The sequence below is a fragment of the Lepidochelys kempii genome, chromosome 3, assembly GCF_965140285.1.
Source record: "Lepidochelys kempii isolate rLepKem1 chromosome 3, rLepKem1.hap1, whole genome shotgun sequence".
Lineage (NCBI taxonomy): Eukaryota > Metazoa > Chordata > Testudines > Cheloniidae > Lepidochelys > Lepidochelys kempii.
Window position 1 is genome coordinate 90,649,481 of NC_136382.1, and position 27,619 is coordinate 90,677,099.

The 27,619-nt window shown below is 39.8% G+C and overlaps 2 protein-coding genes across 12 annotated transcripts in view; one reads left to right on the forward strand and one right to left on the reverse strand.

The window, feature by feature from the left end:
* Positions 1-755: 755 nt before the first annotated feature.
* On the reverse strand, positions 756-16,171 carry ZUP1 (zinc finger containing ubiquitin peptidase 1). Of its 7 annotated transcripts, XR_013635560.1 has the most exons (10): positions 15,681-16,149; positions 12,840-12,950; positions 11,395-11,519; positions 9,719-9,887; positions 7,471-7,659; positions 6,920-7,088; positions 4,706-4,857; positions 4,092-4,312; positions 1,255-1,373; positions 1,011-1,097 (listed from the first exon to the last, which is right to left on the reverse strand). XR_013635560.1 is itself a non-coding variant. In XM_073337129.2 (9 exons), exons 1-9 carry the CDS (start codon positions 15,922-15,924, stop codon positions 1,050-1,052), a joined length of 1,425 nt encoding a protein of 474 aa, XP_073193230.2. In that variant the 5' UTR covers positions 15,925-16,148; the 3' UTR covers positions 766-1,049. The 7 variants fall into 7 exon arrangements, 6 of the variants coding, with proteins under 6 accessions (XP_073193232.2, XP_073193230.2, XP_073193229.2 ...); XM_073337129.2 differs by lacking the exon at positions 1,255-1,373 and having other exon boundaries at positions 766-1,097; positions 11,395-11,516; positions 15,681-16,148; XM_073337128.2 differs by lacking the exon at positions 1,255-1,373 and having other exon boundaries at positions 767-1,097; positions 15,681-16,146.
* KPNA5 (karyopherin subunit alpha 5) overlaps positions 15,867-27,619 on the forward strand; it is a 36,521-nt gene continuing 24,768 nt past the window's right edge. For 3 of the 5 annotated variants that reach the window (XR_012158031.2, XM_073337121.2, XM_073337124.1), the window contains exons 1-8: positions 16,251-16,421; positions 17,952-18,085; positions 20,515-20,616; positions 20,699-20,798; positions 21,367-21,461; positions 22,877-23,008; positions 24,140-24,228; positions 26,148-26,247. Coding sequence is in view for 4 of the 5 variants with exons in the window: in XM_073337121.2 (XP_073193222.1) it covers positions 16,418-16,421; positions 17,952-18,085; positions 20,515-20,616; positions 20,699-20,798; positions 21,367-21,461; positions 22,877-23,008; positions 24,140-24,228; positions 26,148-26,247 (756 nt within the window). In the remaining variant the exon portion in view is untranslated. The other 2 variants (XM_073337123.2, XM_073337122.2) reach the window with 2 other exon arrangements.

The window sequence follows — 27,619 nt, forward strand, 5'->3', positions numbered from 1 at the left end:
ATAAAATCTTCTTACTATATGTTCCATTCTGTGCATCCGATGAAGTGGGCTGTAGCCCACGAACGCTTATGCTCAAATAAATTTGTTAGTCTCTAAGGTGCCACAAGTACTCCTGTTCTTTTTGCGGATACAGACTAACATAGCTGCTACTGTGAAACCTGTCATTATACATTTAGTGCATGACCATCACCACTTGGCACAACTCCTCACCTCTAAGACAACATTATGGATATAGGAGAACAAGAACTTTGCAACTGTTAAGGCAGTTATCAATAAAACAGCTACACTAGCCTAGGCGTCAGCAACCTTTCAGAAGTGGTGTGCCGAGTCTTCATTCATTCACTCTAATTTAAGGTTTTGCGTGCCAGGAATACATTTTAACGTTTTTAGAAGGTCTCTTTCTATAAGTCTATAAGATATAACTAAACTATTGTTGTATGTAAAGTAAATAAGGTTTTTAAAATATTTAAGAAGCTTCATTTAAAATTAAATTAAAATGCAGAGCCCCCCAGCCTAGTGGCCACGACCCAGGCAGTGTGAGGGCCACTGAAAATCAGGTCACCTGCCGCCTTTGGCACACGTGCCATAGGTTGTCTACCCCTGCACTAACCCCATAGGGTTTCTCCTATACAGAAAAGGTGGTATACTAGAATAGATACTAATAAAAACTGGTGGAAGAGTAAATAAGAGCCTTGGTGATCTATACAGCAGTGGCACATTACAGTTACAACCTTGTGGTACTGTTGCCACTCAGAAGCAAGTAAACATAATCTTCCATACGCCAGTAAACTGACCGATTCCCCCCTTTATTATGCTACATGGCTAACATAATGCCTAACCTTATATTCCTACAGAGTATAGAGTACACAACCATGAAGCCCATAAATATTTATTAAAAAATTAGCATGACAAACATTTTTTGGCAAGGTATAATTAAAAATTCTGAAAATATTAACGCATTATAAATACAGTGATTGAAAAGCTGCCTAAATGCATTTAAAGTTTCACATCCACTGAGTTCCAGAGAAAAGTAGCAAATAGGCAATCTGTTAAGGAATCCGTTCTGCTGTGAACACTTGAGAAGCCTGACAGCGAGCCTTAAAAAGAAAATTAGATGCGTTCAGAGAACAAAAATATCACTCAGAATATACCTTATGTAATTGTGAGCATTAAGTAATTTCAAAATAGTATTATAAATTAGTTATAATTTTTTTTAAAAAGTATTAAATAACTTTAACCTAGAGTTATAGTTACCTATTTCCTTCCATTATAAACCTTGTTTGCAGTTGCTTATAACGTTACCAAACTTTAGACATTCATGCTGAAGTTTTTCCATGCTGGGTGTCTACCTTAAACTAAGGTTTAAATTTCAGCTGAAAAAATGAGATTAGTGAAGTAGTTATTTTGCCCATATTACAAAATTCATATAACCATTTTGTTGAGAAGCTCTAGCACCTCCATGTGGAGGGGGGTACCTGGTACACCAACAATGTGTCTTTTGTTAGGGATCAAAAAGTTCACTCCAAATTTAGCCAAATTATAAACCTCTGAAAAATTTGTTTGCAAGTGCTCAGCAGAGACCTATTAGAGTTCTAAATATATGGAGCACTGCATCATTAATGGTCTGGATGATGGGATGGATTGCACCCTCAGCAAGTTTGCGGATGACACTAAGCTGGGAGGAGAGGTGGATATGTTGGAGGGTATAGATAGGGTCCAGAGGGACCTACACAAATTGGAGGATTGGCCCAAAAGAAACCTGATGAGGTTCAACAAGGACAGGTGCAGAGTCCTTCATTTAGGATGGAAGAATCCCAGACACTGCTGCAGGCTGGGGACTGACTGCTAAGCAGCAGTTCTGCAGAAAAGGACCTGGGGATTACAGTGGATGAGAAGCTGGATATGAGTCAACAGTGTGCTCTCGTTGCCAAGAAGGATAACGGCATATTGGACTGCATTAGTAAGAGCCTTGTCAGCAGATCTAGGGAAGTGATAATTCCCCTCTATTTGGCACTGGTGAGGCCACATATGGAGTACTGCATCCAGTTTTGGGCCCCCCACTAGAGAAAGGATGTGGACAAATTGGAGAGAGTCCAGCAGAGGGCAACAAAAATGATTAGGGGGCTGGGGCACATGATTTATGAGGAGAGGCTGAGGGAACTGGGCTTATTTAGTTTGCAGAAGAGAAGCGTGAGGGGGAATTTGATAGCAACCTTCAACTACCTGAAAGGGGGTTCCAAACAGGATGGAGTTAGGCTGTTTTCAGTGGTGGCAGATGACAGAAGAAGGAGCAATGGTCTCAAGTTGCAGTGGGAGAGGTCTAGGTTGGATATTAGGAAAAACTATTTCACTAGGAGAATGGTGAAGCATTGGAATGGGTTACCTAGGGAGGTGGTGGAATCTCCAACCTTAGAGATTTTTAAGGCCTGGCTTGACAAAGCCCTCGCTGGGATGATTTAGTTGGTGTTGGTCCTGCTTTGAGCAGGGAGTTGGACTAGATGATCTCCTGAGGTCTCTTCCAACCCTGATATTCTATGATTCTATGATCTGTACTGATCATGCTTCAGCCCACGTCTGCATGGATCGAACAGAACTTTCCCTGTAATTGCTCCTTCAACACTTCTGAGAACTGCTGTGGCTGGCAACAGAACTGAGCAGAGAGACAGTCTCTCCTAAGCTATCAATATTGCCACTGTTGGGCAGGATGGATGAGAAAGCAATCTGACTGGAATACAGAGGGGCAGGGGAATGGTAGGACCTAAAGAGTGAAGAACAGCAGAGGGGGAGGGGGAAAGGGACAGACAGAGATACAGGGGAAAAACAGTCTACTCCAGGGATCGGCAACCTTTAGCATGCGGCCCATCAGGGAAATTTGCTGGTGGGCTGAGCTGGTTATCTGCAGTGTCTGCAGGTTCGGCCGATCGCAGCTCCCACTGGCCGCCATTCACCACTCCAGGCCAATGGGGGTTGCAGGAAATGGCGACCAGCACATCCCTCAACCCACGCCGCTTCCCGCAGCCCCCATTGGCCTGGAACGGCGAACAGCAGCCAGTGGGAGCTGCGATCAGCCAAACCTGCGGATGCTGCAGGTAAGCAAACCGGCCAGGCCCGCCAATGGATTTCCCTGATGGGCCGCATGTCGAAGACTGCCGATCCCTGGTCTATTCTAACCACTGAGTACACTCCCCTCAAGAACCAGGAAGTGAACCTAGGAGTCATGAGACTTTCTCTGCTGTCAGCCAATACCAGTGTGAATCATGCTGGTGAGGTGTGTGTCATCCCCCACTGGTTTACACATAAAACAATAACCTATTGCTACAGCCTTAATCTTAGTGCAGATAAAATCTAATTAAATTCTCTTAACAGTTTAAATTGGGTATGCTAGTCTTTGTTTCTGAGAAGCACTCAGTATTCTTTTGGAGAAAATGCTGTACACATGTAAAGTATTATGTATATAAACATAAAGCTGCAAGCTTCACAAAACTGAGTTAGGAAACTGTTTTTAAGAATGGTAGAATTAGTATATATATTTTGGTCTTGAATATTCCTTTAATTAGAATTACAAGAACTTGAACCACATGAGTACAAGAATGTGTACTAAAGTGTTTTAAAGATCTTACTTTTATTAGTGAAGAATAAACAGAGGAGAGTTTTGTTTTGTGGTGTTTTTGCTGGAGTGTGGGGCGTGGAAACGAAAAAAGATCACAACACACCCAGATATCCAGAGTGCTTATGCACAATTGATAAAGACAAACGGGTAATTCTATTACGTTTCTGTGTACAGAGTTAAGAGTTGGTATGGCAACCCCCATTTTTTCATATTCTCTGTATATATTCTCTGTGTAGTGTGTGTGTATACATATATACATGCGCGCATGCGATATAGATAGATATCTTGTATCTTATATCTATCTGTCTCTCTCTTCCTACTGTATTTTCCACTGCATGCATCTGATGAAGTGGGCTTTAGCCTATGAAATCTTATGCTCAAATAAATTTGTTAGTCTCTAAGGTGCCACAAGTACTCCTCGTTCTTTCTGCTGATACAGACTAACAGGGCTACCACTCAGAAACTTTTCTGGAATACTTACAACTTTCTCCTCTGGTGAGAGCTCGCCATCTATAGCCACTATTTGGTACTGCTTATCTTTTAAGCTACCCACAAATTTCCGAAGTAGTTTGAGACTGGTATCATCACTGCTTTGTTTTAGCAGTTTCTGCATTTCATGCGATGGACATCCTGGGTCAAATATTAGTAAACATAATGTTCTATTCTTCCTCTCTTCTATTCCAACAATAGTACGGCTATGCCCTAATTTCAAAACAAAATAATGACAGTAAAATCTCGCATCAGGGACTAGGACTTACTTTATCACTTTATTGCTACAAGTCCTTTGGCCAAGTAAAGAATGAGAATATTTTATTTAACAAGCTATTTGCCAATGAAAAGTAGATATCAACCAGTTCAAACCCCAAATCTGGCCTTCAGTGGACTGTAACAATTTTAATCTGATGGGAATCTTATTTTATATATTTCTCTTTTCTTATAACAAATAAGATTAACAGGAAATAAATTGGAAAACTTCCTGCATATAGGGATGAAGGAGGCAGAGAATATGAAATGTCATTTGAAATAATACCATGTTATACAAATGTAATAAAATTCAGTACAAGAGATCAAGAAACTAGTACAGATTATGCTGACCTTGGTGCTGCATGTAGATAGGTGGTTTGGGGGTACACACAACCTTTGTACTACCTTCTCTGTTTGAAGAATAATAGCTCAAAACCCATTCAAATAAACGAGGGTGGGTACCCAAGGGGCCAGTTGACTTGTGAAAGTCAATGATTTGACACCTACAGGAGATGGAAGATGAAAAGTCAGAGTATTATAGTAAGTCCAGGTTTTTTGTCCGTTTGAAAATAATGGTTTGTAGTGCCTTGTCTTTATTTTGTAATGTCAGATACACTTATCACTGCCTTTACAAAAATAGCACTAGCAGTAGTTTCATAATTGTGTGGAACCAGAAAGAGACAGACCCTGCTCGTCTGGAATGGCCTGATGACAGTACAGCCAGATACCATCATATTATGGTTAAAAAAAAAAATTAAAACTAGAGCAAAAGCTATACTTAAGAAGCAATGTGATTTATATTGCCCAAAACCAGAAAAAAAAAATTATCCCTTTGGTTACAAGTGTTCCATTCTTGGTCTCAGCTGAAAGATAATTTGGGGAGTTTATGAAAATCCTTTCACCTTCACCCTGAGTTATACAAAGTGGCAGGACTACATCACACTTTAAGTTTGAGCAGTGAGAGACATGCAAATCAATAGCTGCACTTCGAACTTTTTTCGTAAGACTAGACCTCAATTAGGAAGTATGGCTGTGAAATTTTTATTGAATGTGAAGCTTTAATTAAAGTGACTTTTATGCATAGGCAGTACGGAATTTTACTAAGGCCTTGTCTACCCTGCCACTTAAATCAACATAAGTTATGCTGCTCAGGGGTATAAAAAACATACACCCCTGAGCGACGTAACTCACACAGACTTAATGCAGCGTCTACACTGTGCTATGTCGGCAGAAGAAGCTCTCATGTCAACATAGCTTCCATCTCTCATTGAGGTGGATTAACTGCATTGATGGGAGAGTGCTCTCCCATCGACTTATTGTATCTTCACCAGACCGCTAAATCGACACAGCTGCATTGACAGTGGTGCCGATTTAGTGCCGTAGTGAAGACATGCCCTAAGTTTTAAACTGAATAACTGCCTGCAGATCTATGCAGATTCACAAATTGTGTGGTGCTTTAACTAAGAGCTTGTTTACACTACAAAATTAGGTCAACTTAACTAAGGTCACCCTACAGGCACCTCAGTAATTCAATCATCCGTTGGTGTCCATACTACCCTCCTTCTGCTGGTGAAGCACATCCTCATCAGGAGCACTTGCACCAACTGAATTGGGGCACTGATAGCCAAGTGAGGGGCACTGACAGCCTCAAGGGGCTCACACCTTGAGCGCCCATACACCTCAGGCTGACAGCCCCAGCTATGAGCTTAGTACTGGGCTCAATTTCACAGCCATAAAATTGACACTCTCACCAATTTCACGCTGTTATTGTCTCTGCTCTACAGGGCTCTCAGCTTGGACAGCCTGGTTTCCAGCTGGGAGCTGTGCAAGGAGCTTGGGCTCTCAGTGCAGGTAAGCTGGGCTCACAGCTGTAGCTGTGAAACTGACAAATGTAAGCCCTCCACTGGGCTCAATTTCACAGCATGGAGCCTACCAACCATGAAATTGACATTCTTGGCAATTTCACAGCTACAGCTGTGAACCCCAACAGCCACTGTAAGTAACACAGTGTCTACAGGGACACTGTGTAGTCCTAACTACACCAACAGAAGGGCTACGCCTCTCGTGGAGGTGGGGTTATTATGTCGGTGTAGTAGGGCACTTACATCGGCAGGAGCAAGGCTGTAGTGTGTACGCTGACATAATTAGGTCAACTTAAGCTGCTTTATGTCACCCTTACTCTGTAGTGTAGACCAAGCTTCAGTCTTATGTGTGTTTAAAGATCAGTCAAGTTTAAAGCCATGAAGTTGCATAAGTTATACAGTTCCAAAAGCAGAGTGCCTGGTTCTCATTCTCACGAAAAGGAATTTAAAATAAGAAACCAACAGTCTAAATTGGTTTGGGTGTGCTGATATACAAAACATAGCATATTAAGAATTTTGGCGCCTCGAACACCTTCAAAGTTGATGTGAAGAGAAGAGACATAACTATGGTCAATTATTAGCGCTATAATTATAAAATTAGACAAACAGTATAGTGTACTATCATGTGTTACTGCTCAATATGTTTAGTTTGGAACCTAAAACATCCCTTATTCTTAAGAGATTATTGAAAATCTTCACGTACTTTAATCTGAGACTGGTTAACAGAGAATAAATTTCACATGCTCCTATCCATGCCTTGGTACCATGTAATCTATTGCAGAAGTGAGATGCTCCCTGAGGATCAAAACCTTCTTTCCAAGCATCTTCAATCATGGACTGAATTTTTGGAATACAAGGAATTAAAGTAATATCTGAAATAAAAAAGCAACTTTTATGTTGCTGATACCATCAACTGAAGCAGTCTCTTACTGCTGAAAGTGTAACTAAGTCTTAATCAGTGTTTCATTTATAAAAACAGGAATGTCAGACAAAAGCTTTAATGTATTACAAAAATATAGTTCTATTTCTAGCTCTCAACTCTAAAATATTAATTTCAGTTGTGTCTCCTTCAGTATCCAGTCATCTCGTCTCAAATTTGTTCCTGAAAATTTGTAGAATACCTGCTAACAATAAAGTATTTCATAGATATCACTAACCCATTAAGTATCACAAAGTTTACACTCCCTGATTTCTAATTAATCAGAATGTTGTATACAGAAGTTAACATTCAAAATGGTAACTCACTGTACATACCTCTCAAACAGTCATTATACATGCCATTCTGCAATAACGAAGAAAGCAGCATTTGAAAGTTCCTGTAGCCACAACCCCAACCTCTGTCTCCCAAAGATGAGTGGAAGTGATCCACTCCTGTAGAAAGCCATACACGCCTTACATCTTTGATTTCATTTTGATAGTACCTGCACAGTGCTTCAATGACTCCTAAAAGATAAAATATAAATTTTAAGACTACACAATGCATAAGTTAATATTCTGAAGGGGCAGATTCTCTCTATCTAGGAGCAGGTTGAGAAATAAAAGAGACAACACAGGTCAGAACTGATGAATGAGCGTATAGCAGTAAGTTAAACCATGAACTTAGGTCATGTACAGACATTAGACAATCTGGCCATTTCATTTCTCTCCCACATACATCGTAACTTGATGACTCAATATATTTCTGATATAGTCTAAAAATCCACCTGAGCTTTTCTGTTGGAGCCACATCAAGTGTCTTTTCTAAGATCAATATAGCATCACTGCCTGAAAATATATACATATGCTGTTAATTGGTCTATTGTGAACTACAGAAGTGATACAAGGGATGTGACTAATTACCACTAATTGTGTGACAAGTAATTCCACAGATAATGCTACCACTATATCCCCATTATGTTCCAATGCTACCACTATATCCCTTTCAACCACGAACACCCTTATGGATACTATCAGTAATCCTCTCACACTTCTTTCAGACCCTCACTTTTTAAGGCAGTCCTTGAACAATTACTCACGAAGCAACATTCCCCAAAGTAATGGCCAAGAAAACAGTGGCATAGAACTCAAACTTTCAAAAACTAGAAAAGCCACTCATTGTGGTGTGTCAAGTCTTTTCTTTCTGCATGACAATAATATTCTTGGAAGTAGCTTTGCATTCATCGGTGCATTTAAGTGCCCAAAGGCCATACACAGACTAATTTGTTGTTCTGCCATAAACATTACCCTTAAAGTTTAAAAAGCATTGCAGTTCACCTTTAAGATCTCAAATCTTTTTAAGTACCAATTTGTTAATTCCAATTAATACAGGTGGAATTAAAAGCTAAATTTTAACTATCAAGGCCTGAATTGAAGTTTCTGTAAGCAGTAGTTGCTAACTATAGCTAAGGTAACAAAACCTTGAACTCTGGTTTTGGCCGGCAAATAAAATGAATGGATTTTTAATTCCTTTTTTTTAAAAAGGCATTGGTAATTTTTAGTACACTTAACACATTGGAAGTAGCTTGGTATCTAAACTTTAGCATACTAAATGCTATCTGAATTATGTACTAAGTAAATGTCTACCACTGAAGAATCTTTTCCTGGGCTCTCCAAGTAGGAAGAGGGCTGTATTTAACTAGGAACAGTTTGTATTGAAGTTGTCACCAAAAGAATCATTGCTAGAAAACAAAAGTGGACAGTATGATAAACTTTCAGTGGCATAAAATGCAGGGAAGGGTTAACGAAAAAAATATAGCTGAGTATATAATAAGACATTCTGGTACCATACTGCTGTCTTATTGCTATCATTGGTACATACTATATCCGTGCTCCTGAGCAAGCAGTACACTGTCTTCAGGAGAAAGTGAATGTTACTGGTGACGGACGGTTAAATAAAGAACCTTATGGAATTAGCTGAACACAAACAGAAATGTAAGTGACTCAACTGCAAAAAAAGACCTGAAAATGTAGGGGAAACTCTATTAGATCATGTGTAATACAGACAAGCAGGCAGAGGGTCAAATGGACAGATCAGACAGTTAGATTCCTAATTTTTAGGGCCATCGATAGCAGAAAGGTGGGAATAAACAAGTAGTCAGGCGTATGCTGGGCTCTACTACATTAATAGATAATACAAGTATTTAGGGATATCTCACAGCCCTGAATTAAGACTAAACCCCTCTCTAAACTATCTAGCTCAGGTTCTCAACCTGCAGCTCAACCAGCACAGAGTGCGACCCACGTGACATCCTCAGGGTCATACAGGTACTATCAGATGCGGTCCACAATGGTAAATAGGTTGAGAGCCACCGATCTAACTAAATACATGGTACAGAAACTGAGGTGAGCTACACAGTAATAACTAGACAGAGCGAGAAGACCAACTACATGAGTAATAACAAGAACATATTTGACACAACAGCATTCATAGCAATGCCATCATGATGACTTTTGGTCTCTATCAATCTGAGCTGAACAGATGAAAGGATCCATGCTCCTCCAGCAACACAGGTTAAATACTGACCTGAGGTCTTTGTTTTCCCATCATCTACACCAAAAGCCAAAGATTCCATCATGTCAGCTTTTCTCTTATGATATTCAGAAGGCGGCATCCTTCCCCTAGCTACTTCCCTTTCCATGTTCTTTAGTGACTGCTGCTTGTAGCCTCCAGAACTATCCAAGCCATATTGTCTCTGTTGAGCACAAAATAAGAATAATTTTAATGTGTTTCTTCCTGCTGATTATCATTGTGAATGAAAAACAATGCAATTAACAGGTATTGTTGTGAACAAATTAACAATGATTTGGAAATGCTCTAAACGTGGAACTGATTCTGCCATGTGGCATTTTGTGCTCTACTGCAGCTATGTCAAGCTAGAACTGCCAACAGACTGCCACAAAGCGCCCTTCTGAGGAAAGTGTTTGGTGACTATTGGTTTCTAGCATACAAAAATAAATTGCAACATATGAACATAATTACTGAAATTTTTATGATGATTTAAATTAATAAAGCCTACCATTTTAATGAGTTTTCACTGTATGTGGACCTCTCAAACTCCCATTCTCAAAGGAATTAATTTTACATTCATACTTTATTATGTGACAGCTACTACACCCAGACATGACAGCTACTTAATGCAAATAAATAAAATTAAACAATAATACTTAACATGTATCTAGTGCTTTGCATAATCAAAGCACTGTATAGACATTTGACTAATTAATTTTCAAAACATCCTTGGGAGATGATTCACATTTCACAGTTGAGTAAAATGAGACAAAAGTGAAATGACCTGCCCAAAGGCCACACACCAAGTCAGTAGCAAAGCCAAATTTAGAACCCAGTACCTACTGACTCCCAAACTGTGCCCTTTTCTCCAAGACCACACTACCTTCCCACAAAAGCAGCCCTGAGTCTCATCATGACACGCAAATTAGAGACTTCCTAACAAAGCATTTTCACCAGCTTATTGTTTTGTAGTGAGATTCTGACAAAGGTCACTCAGCCAATCAAAACAGTTGAGTTTTTTCTTTTTATATACTCAAATTTCATTGGTCAAAAATTTGTTAACAGTGATGCAGTAATGATTGAAGCAATGAAGTATGACCTGCTGATAGAGCTGCTTGACTAGAGTTTCTTGAGTTAGATACACAGTAGCTATGTTCAGCCTACTCCAAGCCAGAGCTTGACTGCTTTTTATTATATCACTAGCCACGTATTAGAATTTATTCTTACACTATAGATAAGAAAAGCATGACTTTCTCTTCATATGGTACAAAATACATTGCACCTATAGTACATCACATCTGGGACACTACCAAATTTAATCATTTCAGGTTCAGCTCTGCCTGCATAATATTTAATTACAGAGCTATATAACTATGAAAAGACAGACAATTTTATCACTCATGGAGAAGGGCTCCAAGTCCCACCTTACTCAAATTAATCTGAGTTATAATATGAAGTTATTAAAACAATATAAGTTTCTATTATAGTTGTTCAGTTTGTTATTACTAAATTGCTAGCAAATTGTGTCAGGAAATTACTAGACAAAAAATGTGAAAAATAGCAAGATACAAATAAAGAGTTATGTGAGAAACTAAACTGAGAATGCACAAACACAGCTCCAAGATACTCAGTTTGTGGTTGCAAAAATTTTCAGTGGTACCATTTGGATGCCATGGCAAAATTTACAGTACCTGCAGTTTTTGGAATTCTTCTCTCTCTTGTCTTGCTTCTTCTAATCCTTGCTGTCTGTCTTCTTCATTCTGGAGCTGCTGAGCCAGTTCCAGATCACTTAAATTTCCACCTACATTTATATCTACTAGTATCATTTTAAAAGAAAAGAAGATGTATGCACGTTTCAATAGGTTGACATAAAATATACATCTACCTATAGCAATGTGTTTGCATACACACAGCTGGGTAGAGGATGAAATGGTGAATGCTAAGGTTAAAATGTTTGCTTTCTGTATACTGACAACAAAAGAATTAAAGCAGATGTTAGGCTGTGTGTACAGTTCAATTTTGAGGACCTGGATGGGTATGCCCTGGACAGCTGTATATTGAACTGTAAGGGACTCTTGTGAAGCTAAGGCATCTGTGGATTTGGGTTATGTCTGGACGACAAAGCATGTGAACTGAATTTATCTGGAAGTTAACTAGTGTTTCCGTGTTTTTAGTGATTGCATTGACAGGAAATACATTTGAGTGAACTTAACTGTAGGATAAGTCTTTTTGGGAAGGAATTCCCCTATTTTACTAAGTTGTTAACAAAAAAAAATTGAACAGAATTGGTGTAGGTGTAATCTAATACTACGGAGCATAATGGGCACTGTTACCTGACAAGCAGCACTGGTAAATGCTACCAAGGAGGCATCTTCTGTGTCTGAAAAGAATCTCCTTTAGTTTGCTTGAGAGGAGCCCCAGTCTGTTGGACCTTACTAGTTCCAAAAGAGCAGGACTCCCACAGACAAACTTTATCAGATCCATGACAGGTTGGGTGGCATGGACTGAAAGTGAGACACAAGAAACCTGAGGTCAGGGACTGAATGGGAATATGTTAGAAGGGTACAGAGCTAGGGAACCAGAGAGGCCCATATAAAAGGACACAAATAACTGGTCAACCAGCACCAGCACGTACTCTTGGCAGAAAAGAACTGTGACTTTACCATAGGAAACCTACGTATGTGAAATTTAGAGAGTGTGTGCATTTGGACTGATATGTTTTAGGAAGCTGGAAAAAACATGAGGTGAGCAGGGCTAGGTTTTTTAAAGTGTCTCATTATAAATGCTTTAATTTTGCCTAATATGTACACTACATCTGCTTAGTGGTTTCATAAAAAGATAAATTGTGATGGTTTGCAGTAATTGTAATTTGTGAAAGTGACCTGTAAAAGGGAATTACAGGGTTTTACCTCTCACTTACTGACTCAAGTTTAATGTAAGCTTAAGTACAGAGTTAATAGTGACATCTGCCTAATAAAGTTAAGTACTAATTTTTCTTTCACAAACCTAGACAAATGCTTGAAAAATTCATAGTATCTTTTTCTTGATTTGTTTTGGTACCGATACATAAATATAAAAGAAACACACTAATTTAAAATACTTTTGATCAATACCAAGTTTTGATCTTTTCATGTACCTTCTGAAAAACGGTGCTCTTCTAAGTGCAAGTCAACATGTTCCTGGAGAATCTGACAGTTTGCACAGACAAGATCACACATTGGACATTCATATAGCTGTTGACCATTTCCTGTATTTAAAGAAGAACTGATTTAAATGTGATGAACAATGCTATTATTCGGTATTTCATATGAGGAAAAAAAGCAGTTGACAGTATATATTCTGAGAGTGGTGTTCAAGCTGACAACAGTGGTTAATTTTGTATTGACAACAAAAGAATTTCCTACTGGATAACCCAATGAACTGTACAGAGTAATTATACTCTTAAAACGGATTTATATATAGCTTGTATGTTAAGAAAATTAAACTCTTCCCACTTAAGCTATGACAAGTCTGTTGGTGGAGGGATTCTCTTTTTTTCTATCAAATAACTGTTCATCAAGTATAATATCCTGCCCCATTTAACTTAATGATCAGAACTTGTTACCAATTCTTCACTTCAGAGAGCAGATGTTTAGCTTGAAACATACACTCAAAAGCAAAAGAAAGAAATGTCTACTGTCAAGAGAGGAACCCATGTTTCCGAAAGAACAGGTGTCCAGCCCTCACAGTTGTGAAACCAACATGCAAAGGAAAAACAATCAGTTGGTAATTTTTCTGCTTTATTATATATAAAAGAGGTGGGAAGTTTGTCCTACCGCCACCCAAAAGAGATTTTTCCTGCTTAATTTTTTTTAAGCTTAGAAATATAAAATATATTAAGTCTGTCTACTGTTTTTGCTAAAGGTTTCCTTGGAGGACCAGAAGACTGGAATGGGGAATTGCTTATTCCATTTTCATCACAGTATCCTGTCTATGTATCTTTAACAAAGACCTTTTCTTATCACTTTTTTTTATTTTAATGTGTTGTTAAAACCAAAAATAGTTTTACAGAGTGACAAAAATTCACTTTCCTTTCTCAATTACTCAATTTCGTTTCTTGGGACATACACAATGTATATGAGGATTAACAAATGGAGCGTTGCTGTTGCAGGAAAATGGCGATGAGTGATGCTCACCATGAGTAAAAATTAATAATGATTAGAGTCAAGGCCTCTTATGGTCCATGGACCTACATTCAGCAACAAAATTCTGCACGGGCTGTGTGTGTGTGTGTGTGTGTAAAATTAATTGAATATGTAATTATTTTATGCACAATCAGCATAGCAGCACCTCCACATTCTATTTTTATTACATTCTAGTATTTAATGCTGTCATTATGTTTTCATTTTTTTTTCTATGCCACAAATTTTTGTAGTAATGGTACAAAATGGTACTGTAGAATTTGTCAGGAGTGAAGCTGCAGGTTTTGACAGTTTAGAAGGGGCTGTTAACACTTGTGGAAGCATAGAATACAGTTCGGGACTGTGAGATATGCACATTAGAGGAATGTTTCTGCTAGAATGATCTGCAATGTAATAGTTAATGTTGAAATTTGAATAGTCATCTTCAGGTGTGAGAAAGACACTAAGATAGATGGGACAGTTCATGTCTTTCAGAAGTAGCATTTTGGCTACCTGAACATTCAGGCAGTCAAGAGAGCATTGATTTACACTCAGTTCATTTTTCAAGGCAATCTGTGCTTCTATAAAGGCTAAAAATAACTTAGAAAAAAAGACAAAAATGAAAGCTGGATTCTAAAGCTCATATCTACATCAAGGGATGGATTATATGACAAATCCTGCAGCCATGATCAACAGCAATGCTCCAGGCTACATAAGATCTTGAAATGCTTACAGCTCCCACTGCTCACTATACTCTCAAACATCAGTTTGAAATATACACAGTTGGAGCTATTGACTGGACATTGGAACATATGTAAAATGTGACTTTATAACACAAACATCTCACTGTTCCATTAGGACAGAATTCTAACACTGAAGACAATAATGTATTGTAGTCACTCTAGACACTCTTAAAAGAATCATTTCCTGGCTGAGATGTGGGGACTAAACATATTTGAAGCTACAAGAACCTGAATATTGGTGTTCAGAATAGAACTCCATATCAACTTTTAACTACAGCATAACACTTTGACTACACTGAAATTAAGACTTGGGTTCCTAGATGCTCATTGTCTTCTCCACCTTTGTCCCTCTTCTTTCCCAGGCTCATGCTGGGCACTGCATCCACTTCAGCTTCTATGGCTTTCTGAGCTCTCTTCCTCAAGCTGAATGCCTTTTTCCTTCTCACACATTAAGTGTGCACAAATAGCTTGATAGTTTCCAGTCAAATATGTCACTTGACCCTGTCAACCTCTCGATTTTTTTTTTTTGGTCATTAGTTTATACATCAAATAGAGAGGTAATTGAATCTGTCACACACACAAAAATCCTTAGTTACCACTATTATGTATATCATATTTTTGTATGGCTAAACAGTACCGTAACCCCAGTAAGTGTTGTACTTAGTATTCGGATCCATACACACCACCCAGGGCCCTCGAACAGTCACGCCCAGGCGAAGCTTTAGGCACCACGGTGCCTTCAGCCATAGTTAAGCAGATGCAAGAGCACTGGGCAGGGGAGCCCGTCTTGCCTGAACTGACTAATTGCTAAACGCTGGTCTACGCTTGGGGCGGCGTGTAGGTGCAGGTAGCTGCACCCGGCACGGAAAGGCAGGCTACGTCCACACTTGCCCGAGCCGCAGGGAAAAGGCTTAAGACAGGGGGGCCCGACGCGGCGAAACACCAGGAGGGCTCAGGTGTTTGGGGCTCTCCGCCCCCGCTGGCTGCTCACAGGCGTGCTGGGGCGTGCGGAGCCGGGCTCGGTGCAGATCTACCCGAGAGGAGACACGGCGGAGCCGCGGGAGCCGCACTCACCCGGGGCCGGCGGGTCCAGGAGGCGGCCGTGCCGGGACCTCAAGTGCGCCTCCACCTGGCGGCCCGAGGCGCCGGTCTCCCCGCAGAAGGGGCACTGGGGCCGGCCGCCCGCGGGGGCAGGGCCCGGCTCGGGGTGCGCGCTGCCCACGTGACCGCGGAGCTCGTCGTAGCCGGGCGCGGAGAACGGGCAGAGCGGGCAACGGGGCTCGCGCTCCTGGTGCGCGCGCAGCAGGTGGCGCCGCATCTCCGGCTCCGTGCGCAGCGCCTGGCGCGGGCAGGCCAGGGACCGGATCAGCAACTGCCCCCCGGGCCGGCTGCCGTTGGTATCCGCTTCCCCTCTTCACCCGGGGGTTTCGTTTCCGCTTCAGCGTCAAGGTAAGCGCTGTCGTCATGACATCACTAGAACCATCGCCCAACCCCAGAACTTCCGGTTTGGAAGGGTCAATTTGTTTTTTCCCCTCCCGCCTGCTACCAAGGCCCGCCCCTCTCAACGGGCGCCTGCCTGCCCGCTCCCCTCGAGGAGCATGATGGGATTTGTAGTGTTTTTGAGGCGCCGCCGTCTCGTCATTGACTCAACCTCGCTTAAGCTCGGCGCGCAAGGCTTGCTGGGGAGGAGGGACTCGGCAGCGGGGCTGAGGCCGCCATTTTGAATTGCGAACCTCTGCGGGCGCTGCTCCGCGCTCCGGCGAAGCGGAGCGGGCCTTTCTGAGGCAGCGGGAACCACCGCCGCCGCCTCGATGGGTGAGAGGACGATGGGGGAGCGGGGTGTTTCGCCCGCCCCGGCCCGGGGCCAGTCACGGAGCTCGGTGGCGTCTGTCACCTTCCCCCAGGCGGCGGATCGGGCCCTTCCCATCGTTTCCCGGGCAGCGCCCCGGCGCTGGGACCGGCAGCGTCACGCCCCCGCGGGGCTCTCGCCCTTCTTTGGCCGTCGAGGGCGCTCAGCGGAGCAAGAGCTGGCGTCCCCGGCAGGCCCTAGCAGCTGGGTCTCGGGCAGGTGACACGAGGGCGACCCGGGCCGGGGAAGTGGCTGGGCAGCCGGTGCGGCCCCGCATTGGTCGTAGCTGCTTGTTTCTTGGGGCCGTGCTTGGGCCGGCCGGCACCTGAGACCCGGCCCTGAGCCGGAGCGTGGTCTCTTCCACCTCCCCCCCAGCCCCCGCGTTTGGATGGTCCCTCATCCCAGGTCAGATATGGCGCTTCAGTTCCGGAATGATAAACCCTTTCTAGGCCTGTTTGCAATATTGTCTGTTCCTCAATCAAGGGGCTTTGCAAGCCTAAGGAATGTAACATCACTGCCCCGTCTTATTTCAGTTATATGGCCTCTTTGCTGCCTTCTTTCTCGAGTCACTTTCCCTCACCAGAGGGTTTGGGTGGACTTCATATGGTTTGGGTTAGAAGCTATATTTCTGAAACGTCTCCAGTCAAACCCATATAATGCCACAAACGTGCAGGACTGAGATGGGGAAATCATGGGATAACTGTATACCTAGAAACCCCATTCTGTGTGTCATTTTGCCAGGAGCTGTACAGCCAAATAGCAAAGATGATAGTGTCTGTCTCAAAGATCTATGCAGTGTTGTTAGAGCTGTGTTGTCTCCAGGATATTGGCGAGTCAAGGTGTGTGAGGTAATATCTTTTATTGGACCAACTTCTGTTGAACATATTGAATCTATTTCCACGTTAAGTATCCTCAGACCTTATTGTCAACTGTCTAAATGGGCCATCTTGATTATCGCTACAAAAGTTTTTTTTTTCTCCTGCTGATAATCGCTCATCTTAATTAATTAGCCTGTTACAGTTTGTATGGCAACTTCCACCTTCTCTGTATATATGCTCGAATAAATTTGTTAGTCTCTAAGGTACCACAAGTACTCCTGTTCTTTTTGAGCTGAAGAAGAGCTTTGTGTAGCTAGAAAGCTTGTCTCTTTCATCAGCAGACGTTTGTCTAATAAAAGATGTTGCCTCACCCAGTTTGTGTGTCTGTCTCAAAGAGTTTATTATCTAGGTGTCAGGATGCAACAGACAGACAAAACAGCCAGGTTGGTGGAGGGATGAAGTTACAAAATGAACAGAGTTCAGCAGAAAAATGGAAACTTGATAGTGGCCTGAATACATTAATTAGCAAAAGCCTGGGCAAAGAGGTTTTTACACCTCTTCTTGAGAAACTTGGGCTTTATTGTTGGTGGGAAGACACAGCCTGTGCCCCAAAGGTTCACAACCCATACAGGTTTTTGGAAGGTAAAAATCCCATTGTTTGTTTGTTTTGTTTTATAGACACGATGGCGAGCCCAGGAAAAGATAATTATAGAATGAAAAGTTACAAGAACAATGCACTCAATCCTCAAGAAATGCGCAGACGGAGAGAAGAGGATGGAATCCAGCTTCGGAAACAAAAAAGAGAAGAACAAGTAGGTTTCTAACAATTAAATGTAATAAGCATGGTTGTCAATTGAGAGCTTTCCATTCATAAAGATTTATTTCTATATAATAATCATATAAACAGGCTGATTTTTTCAGTAACAGTAGTTTGGTTTCTAGAAGAAAATCAAGGCAGTAGCAGACATTTTGTTTACGTGTAAAAAATTAGGAGCAGTCTGCTAAAGCATAAATATTACAGTTGAGGGTGGTGTATCTCCAACATATAAATAGATACAGGAAGCTAATAGTAAAGTAGGTGGCTAGGTATATTCAGGTGGCGATGGTTAATATTTATATTATGGTAGTGACCTGTTGTGATGTCAGTTTGGAAATGAATTTTTTTCTTAAAGTTTCTCAGTGAACTGTATTAAAATAATGTATATGAATTTTTGTCAGTTAATTTGTAATTAAAAAGTAATGGCCAAAAAGAGTACATCCATAGCTACCTGAAATGTGTGAACTCTAAATAGTGCAGGAAAACTAGCACAGCTAATCAAAGAAATGGGTAGATATAAAATTGACATCCTAGGACTTTGTGAAGTTAGATGGAAAGATCAAGGTATGATAACATCTGGAGAAAAAACAATGTTATATTCCAGTGGAACCAAACATGAAAGAGGTGTAGAAATCATCATGAATAGTGCTGCAAAGAAATCACTTATGAATTGGCAGCTAATATCAAATAAGCTACTGGCAGCTAGATTCCACTTTCAGTACATTAAGGGCACCATAGTTCAGGCATATGCTCCAACAAACGATGTAGATGAAGAGGACAAAGAGAGATTCTATACAAAATTGAACGATGTAATGAAAGAAATACCAAACCACAATCTTGTCCTGGTTATGGGAGATTTTAATTCCCAGATCTTTGAAATGAAAGAAGAGGTTGGGAAACAGTCATCAGCCCACATACATCTGGAACAACGACAGACAATGGCACAAGACTTCTTGAATTTTGTGCTGAAAACAATCTTCGCATCTGCAATTTTTTCTTCCAACATAAAAACATACACAAAAAGACATGGATTTCACCAGATAGCCATATACAAAATGAGATTTACGATATCTGTGTTAGTCAGAGGTGGAAGACATCAGTGTTAGACACAAGTATTCGGAGGAGCCGATATAGGGAGCGATCAGTATTCACTGAAAGCAAACATCAAATTGAAGTTTAAAGTGCTTAAAAAGAAAGAACACAGACTGAGATTATTCAATACACAGAAACTACAAGATTGCAGAATACGAAAAGAGTACCAGATAGAGGTCAAGAATAGGTTTGAGGCCCTTAAAGATCTTGAAGAAAACAAAGTGGAAAAATACTGGGATCTTTTCAAAACAGCTATGCTAGAAGAAGCTGAAAAGATAAGAAAGAGAGGCAGCAATAAAGAAGAGTGGATCTCAGAAGAAACATGGAAAATTATAGACAAAAGAAGAAAACAAGACTCTAGTACTACAACATGCGACTGAAGAAACCAAACAAACCTACAGGAACCTTGACAAAGCAGTAAAGAAACAATGCAAAAAATATAAGTAAAATTGGATAGAAAGTAAGGCTAGTGAAGCTGAAGAAGCATGGGAAAGAAACAATACAAGAACAGTCTACGTGATCTGAATTTTGATCCATATCCTGTTAACGGTTTCAAGAAGTGTCCCAGTGAAAGGGAAACAAGGAGAAATTTTGAAAACACAGGAGGAACAAGAAAATAGATGGGTGGAACACTTCAAAGAAGTGCTAAACCAACCAGAACCAATTATAAGACTGGAATTTAACAATGATAAACCGTTAGACCTAGATATAGATGTATCTGAGGTAAAAATCGAAGAAGTAAAAAAAGCATTGCGGAAGCTGAAAAACAGCAAGGCACCTGGTTGACAGCATTCTTCCTGAATTGCTTAAGTATGGAAGCGAAGACGTGGAATCAGTCATCTGTTCTTATCCCCATACATATTTTTAAATGTTTTTTTCTAATTTAATAAACAAGAAACTTCCAAGGTGAAGCCTCAAAGGCACATTAGCTCTTTCTGGATTACAAATACTGCAGGGGTGTTTGGATTTTTCCTTTTAAATTCCTAAAACTTTATTTTAAGATCCCCAGTTTCATGGGTGATTGGGGAGAAGAAGGGAGTCAGTATATAGTCCATTGTTAAAATTCAGGTTTTTTTGAAAATTGAGACATTACTATCACTCATCCTAATGTATATGCCTTACTGTTTCATATGATCCACGTTTTCTGTGAAGTTTTCTGAGAATTGTTGAGAGGTTCTGATGACTGCTTTTGGAAACGTCTTCTTTTCTTCAAACTTACAAAAAAAAAATCTGTAGCAGCTCATACCTCTATATGCTTTGTATATCTATCCCATATATTAAAAAAAAAAACCACAAAACAATGTAAAATTTGACACATTTTTCTTTGTTTAGTTATTTAAGCGCAGAAATGTTTCTCTCCTGGGAAATGAAGAGTCTATGGTAGAAAGCCCCATCCAGGATCCTGATGTCAGCTCTACTGTACCTATTCCAGAAGTAAGTACTACATAAATACAATTAAAGTATTTTTAAAAATGTGCTTAAAACTGCAAACAAGATGCCATTTGTACATTTTTAGGAAGAAGTTATTACAGCAGATATGGTGCAGATGATTTTCTCAGATGATCCTGATCAACAGCTCACAGCAACACAAAAATTTAGAAAACTGCTTTCTAAAGGTAAATCAGCATTTTACTTTTTTTTATGGTACTTGCTTTGTGTTCATATAACAAGTATTAGTCACATTGAATTTATATGTCTTAAATTTGCAACTTTAAAAAAAAAAAAAACCGATCTTGCTGGAGCTTCTAACTATGTTTAAATCAGATGAGTAGTCACATTCATTTGGACATAATGGCTAAACACAAAAAGATTCATTACAGTAATGTTAAGTCTTTCAGATAAAGCAACAAAAGCAAGGACTTTGATTAAAGGGGGCTAGGGCAGTGATTGCACACTTACCAGTGCTCATTGCAGTGCTTGAATTCCTTGAACAATTTTGATTCAGCTGCTAATGTAAAATACACTTCCAGTTTATTGTAGTTGGGATTGTGGCAGATACCATAATGGCCTCTGTCTCTAATCATGATTTGTTCCCTGAATGAGGAAACTAATTTTATTTGAAGTTACAATTATGGTAGGAATTTCTTGAGAACTGTGCTCAGTAGTATATTTTATATTTATGGTGTAATTTAAGCTGTTGGCTTTCATTTTCATTAGTGCAAATAACCTTCTTTTTTCCCCTAGAACCTAATCCACCTATAGATGAAGTGATACAGAAACAAGGAGTTGTGCAGAGGTTTGTGAAATTTCTAGAGAGGAATGAGAATGGCACTCTCCAAGTGAGTGAATATTACTGATATTGACTTAGGTTTGGGAATGGGAAAAAAACTCAGAAAACAAAACTGGGGAGAATATGGTTTTAGAATTGCATTTAGTAATATGTGGCCATCAGAGATTTGTATTCCAGTTGCATGAGATGTCAGCTTGTTGCCACTTGGTCCTCAAGAGACTTCCATGCTAGTCTCCCTATATTCATTTTATCAAATCCTGCTTCTGTGTGAATGGCATTCAGTTCAAGAGAGCCCTCAAACTGGAATATCCAAGGCATTGAGATAGATGTGTAAGCAAGCTGTCACAGCATCTGCCCACACTGTCTAATTTGAAAATGTTTTTGTGAACATCAACTTCATTCACAAATCTTGTAAAAGAAAATTAGGAAAACATTGTAAATCAAAAAATGTCTTTGACCCGTCCAGAAAATCTTTCAACAAACAATAAGAATACACCTAGTTCTACCCAACACTTCTTGCCACATGGAAAGCCAGACTAAGGGCATGTCTACGCTACAAAATTAAGTCAACTTAAGATAGGTCAACCTACAGCCACCGCAGTAATCGGCTCTTCGTGTCTGCGCTATGCTTGTCTATCGGCAGTGCGTGTCCTCACCTGGAGCACTTACGCTGACTTAAGTGGGGCATTGTGGGGGGCTTAGGCTGTCAAAGACAGCAACAGGCGATGTAAGCAATGCAGTGTGTATGAGGATGCTGTGTTGACCTAACTATATTGACCTAAGCACTACGCCTCTCACGGATGTGGAGTTATTTGGTTGGTGTAGCGGGCAAGTTAAATCAGTGGGAGGAACATTGTAGCATAGACGCATACACAGGTCAACATAAGCTTCCGTATGTCAACCTAACTCTGTAGCATAGACCAGGCCTAAGGCTTTATCTAACCAAGAAAATAGCACCAGAATTAATTTTAAGCTAAACTTGGTTTAAACTGAAATTAGTGTCCATTCAGGGGTTTGCATCAGTAGAACTAAATAGGTTTAAAATAACACCTTCAGTTAAATCAGTGCAACTTTCTTGTGTAGTCAAAACCGAAGAGCTTCTCTACACATGGAGTTGTTACTAATTAACTCCATGTATGGACAGTCTTATTCCAGAATAGGATTGTCCACGCATGAATTAAATTAGGAACAGTGAATCAGGCATAACTCCGTGTATAGAAAAGCCCTAATAATGTAATCAAGCCAACAACTTCCTTTACTAAGATGCTTAATAGGTACTAGATTTAGTTAATGCCAGTGACTTTCTTCTTCGTAAAAGCATAGTAATGGAGAGATTTATTTTAGTATCAAAGAAGAAACATCTAAGTGGATAATCTGATAAAAATTCCAAATACGTAAAATCTGTTCTGTTTAATGTGTTTGATTTCCCATGAATGACTTCTGTTTGTCTTTCTCCTTCAACAGTTTGAAGCAGCTTGGGCTTTGACAAATATAGCATCTGGAACTTTCCTACACACCAAAGTAGTAATTGAGACTGGAGCTGTTCCAGTTTTTATTAAATTGCTTAATTCAGAACATGAAGATGTACAGGAGCAGGTACATATTTGTGTTTTTGTAATTTCTAAATAACTGTCCTTTTCCTGTTTACTCTGTGTATGGTTTAAAAAGTTTCGAGTGGTAGAATTTGTGTACTAGTTTATTATGACTACAAAAATAAGGCTCCACACAGTGTGCTCCTTTTTTCCGTCTCTCAAATATCTGCCTTTTTTCTGTGCTGCCCCTTATGCTTCCTCTTTGCCAGCCTACCTCTTTTATCTCTTTCTGTTTCCTCCTAAAAACTCATTTTCTGTTGTGATGTTCGCAAGAAGCGAGGGGATCTAAGGCATAGCAATAGAGAAAATTAAAATAGCTTTACCACTAAGATATCCATATACTTTCTTGAGTTACCACATGATCTTGTTGTTTCCCTTATCTTTCCTCTTAATTTCTTCCCTCTGCCCCACGGTGTATCTTACTGAACTTAGGGTGTGGCATTTCAGAGCAGGGACTGTCATTTACTTGTTTGTAAAGTGCCTAGCTCATTTTGGAGTGACTGAAAAATAAGCAATAATAGTTCCTGATCTAATACATCCTTTGTAATGACTCTATTTTAAATAGCTGTTTGCAATTGAGTTGCTTAGCCAAAGGGAACTTTATCCTTAATTGCATATATATATATAGAGAGAGAGAGAGAGAGAGAGAGCCCTGCAAATTCGCTGATATCCATTTTATGTGCACGGATGCAGATATCTGCGGACCATTTTTGTAGATCGCGGATCTGATGTGGATACAAAATTTTTATTGTTGCAGAGAAAATGCAGATATCTTTTTTTGGTGGAAGCATATTCACATTCTAAAGTACCATTCATTACGGATATAATTATTCAAGTATTTGACTTCTTTGTACAAAGATATGGCCTTTATAAAGCTTGGCTAAAAGGCTGGCAAGCCCTTTCTTGGGTAGGATGTAACTTAATCAAATATGCAAGTTTGATTTGTGAAAGCTGCACAATGAGAGGATTTTCTTTTCTGGAATGTTCACGTAATTATAATCATGAGCTGTTTTGACTCCATCATAGGAATTTGTCATGGGAGGAATACATGATGTGTAGTCTACGCTATAATATTATTTTAGATAAACTTTTATTGTGTTTATATTAGCTTACTTTAGCTCTTTGCTTTCTAAAGGCAGTGTGGGCTCTTGGTAATATTGCTGGTGACAACGCAGAATGCAGAGACTTTGTCTTAAACTGTGGAATACTCCCACCACTCTTGGAGTAAGTATTTAGGTTAATATTGTAAGTAAAACATACTGTTCTAGAGAATGGGAACCATACACTACAAGTTATTGTGTGTATGTGTATACATTTAAAAAAAATGTACATAGGCTTTTATATTTTTTATAGGAAATATTTTAATGTAGATTGTCATTTTTGCTTTACTAGCTCTTAGACCGGGGTAAGCAACCTATGGCACGCGTGCCAAAGGCGGCACACGAGCTGATTTTCAGTGGCACTCTCACTGCCTGGGTCCTGGTCACCAGTCCGGGGGGCTCTGCGTTTTAATTTAATTTTAAATGAAGCTTCTTAAACGTTTTTAAAACCTTATTTACTTTACATACAACAATAGTTTAGTTATATATTATAGGCTTATAGAAAGAGACCTTCTAAAAACGTTAAAATGCATTCCTGGCACGCAAAACCTTAAATTAGAGTGAATAAATGAAGACTCGGCACACCACTTCTGAGAGGTTGCTGACCCCTGTCTTAGACCAATAACACCAAAAATAAAAAAAACTATATCAGTTCTAACACTTGGAATATCTAGGCTTAATTTGGTTGGATTTTGTAATTGATTTACGGGTGGCATGGTATGGTATTGCCACTCTTACTTCCGCGCTGCTGCTGTAAGGGCGCTGCTTTCAGAGCTGGGTGCCTCGCCAACAGCCGCCGCTCTCTGGCTGCCCATCGCTGAAGGCACTGCAGAAATAAGGGTGGCAATATTGTGACCCTTCTTCTCCCTCCCCCCCCCCCCAAAATCTTACAACCCCCGTGCAACTCCCTTTTGGGTCAGGACCCCCAATTTGAGAAATGCTGGTCTCCTCTGTGAAATCTGAATTGTATGGAGTAAAAGCACACAAGACCAGATTTCACAGTCCATGACACGTTTTTCATGGTCGTGAATTTGGTAGGACCCTACATGTAACTCCTCAAATATATCCATACATAAATCTTGTGATTATGATAACTGGTGAGCTACTGCTTCTCAGTAGAGACATCATATGCCACCCTTAAGTTCTTACTATGAATATATGCAACATAGGAGGTCCCTGTAAAACTGTGCCCCCTGCACCAAGAGGTTCCTGGATGACAGAGTTATTCAGGAATAGCTGTTTGTGCTTTAAATTTGTACACTACTTTGGTCCAAATAAACTTTCAAGTGTAGAGGAGCTCTAAAGATTTTTTTAAAATAAATAACCTCAGCGCTTTACAAACAACTTGAAAATTTCAAACACTGAACAATGTGTATCGATTCCTTCGCAGTTTTTGCAGCCCAAATATTGCAGCATTGTTTACCATTTTCAAACTTAAATGCTTAAAAAGTAAATTTAGATTTAAAAAATTCTTCTAGTAACATAGCCAGCAATCTTTTTAAAAATAGCTTAGTCTGAATGTGTTCCTTTAAATGAAAATACCTATGTTAATAAGAAGAAAAGGAGTACTTGTGGCACCTTAGAGTCTCTAAGGTGCCACAAGTACTCCTTTTCTTTTTGCAAATACAGACTAACACGGCTGTTACTCTGAAACCTATGTTAATAAGGAAGGTTCCCACTTGCTGTTCCTGGCTCCTCCTTTTACCGACTGCTATATTGCATTACAAGAAACTCAATTAATTACTTTCCTAATATTTTTCGTGTAAGCAGTTGCTGTACTTGACACCGCAATGTTATGTGATTGTGAATGAGGGGTAGCTATACAATAGTGTAAGGGAAAGTGTCTCTTGTGAACCACATACTCTATTAAACCGGTCTGTGCCATGAGAATATTTCAGAACAGGCAAAAAATCAGTATTTGCAAGAGGAAAGGAATTAGGAATTATTTCTAGACTTCTGACAATAATAAGAATCCTAGGAAAACAAGGGAATACCACTCCTTGGTAATGAATGTAATGTGATATTTGTTCTCTTGCTTGGCAGATTGTTGTCAAATTCAAATAGACTTACAACAACTAGAAATGCAGTCTGGGCTCTCTCAAACCTCTGTAGAGGCAAGAATCCACCTCCAGACTTTAGTAAGGTATGTAAGGAATCAAAATATTTCGCTTTTAAGGAACTTACAAAATGTGAAGGGGCACTATCCTTGTAATGGGGTGTTCTCATACAGAGAAGAATCTTCTTGTAGTCAACCCAGTCAGTCTCCGGGATAAAGAATTTTTTTTGTTTGAGAAGACATGTTTGCTGTAGATCCATATGATCTATTCTCATTCTGAGGTAAATTAAGTCTTCACTAATAAATAGTCACCATTTTGTGTGACACAATAGAAAATGTAGATGTTACCATATTATATGCAGAGCTTTGTGTGTTTCTGCTGACCTTAATGCTAGTGCGAAGGATATTGATTCATTCACTATCTGAAAACCAAACCAAATCCAGTGTGTCTAAATAAATTTTAGTCTCTAAGGTGCCATAAGTACTCCTTTTCTTTTTGCGAATACAGACTAACACGGCTGCTACTCTGAAACCTAAATAAACTATGTTAATCTTTTTTGATGCTTTCTATAAACAAGAGAATAAACTATTAAAGTAGTTAAAAAGTGTCACTTTTCATCAGCTTGGTCTGCAGTATCTTGCTAGGAAACAAGGTTCTTGTATTTTGCTATAGCTCTTCAGCAGAATAGTATTAATGTGGTGATGTTTTAACTTCGAAAAAGCAATCCATCTTTGTAATGTAAATATTTGTTTGTAAATCTGGAACATTTTTGTATCATTATCCTAAAGCTTTTAAATAGTTTATTTAATTGAAGTAAATTGGGTATTCTGGAAGAGGGCAGGGGAGTGAGGTCAGGACTCCTGAATTTTAGTCTCATTTCTGCTATTGGCTGTTGTGACCTTGGGTAAGTGAATTGCTCAGCCTCGCTCAATTTTCCCTTCAGCAAAACTTTTCTCATAGAGTATGAGATTAATTATTTATTAATATGCTACTTTAATTTTATTCTTGTGGGGGGATGTTAACAAAATGGTGAGTAGTTTCCCCATCTTGCTGTTCTAGTTTATAAACTGCTGCCTTCAGTAATAGCCCTTTCTGGTAGTGTGGAACAAGGAAGCTCTTTGCTACTTACATATTCCCTTCTCTGGGCAACTGCTACTCGGAGTAGTTCCTTTGCCTTTCACAGTAGCAGCACTAAAAGGAGGTAGGGGAAGCAGAATTGTGTAGCAACTGTCAGCTGAAGAGAAAAGGACTCTTAATCCCTGCAAAGAACCCAGTATTCCCAACATTGACGTTTGAGGGGAAAACTGAGGGGTGAGGTGGGGCTAAAACTGGCAGCTTCATCAGACAAACTACTGTCCACGTAGAGGTGATAGGAAGAGGTTGGGTTCCAAGCTCTGCCCAGAGAGACTGCAAGTGAATGGGAACTGAGATTAGAAGGAATTTCATAGAATTATAGAA

What these genes read in the sequence shown, in the direction of transcription:
- ZUP1 (XM_073337125.2), bottom strand. Translation starts at nt 15,924, where the DNA reads ATGCGGCGCCACCTGCTGCGCGCGCACCAGGAGCGCGAGCCCCGTTGC. An exon ending in AGAGCACCGTTTTTCAGAAG is followed by an intron (nt 11,520 to 12,839) that starts GTACATGAAAAG and finishes AAATGATACTAG; the next exon opens with TAGATATAAATGTAGGTGGA. An exon ending in TTAACCAGTCTCAGATTAAA is followed by an intron (nt 4,858 to 6,919) that starts GTACGTGAAGAT and finishes CATCTCCTGTAG; the next exon opens with GTGTCAAATCATTGACTTTC.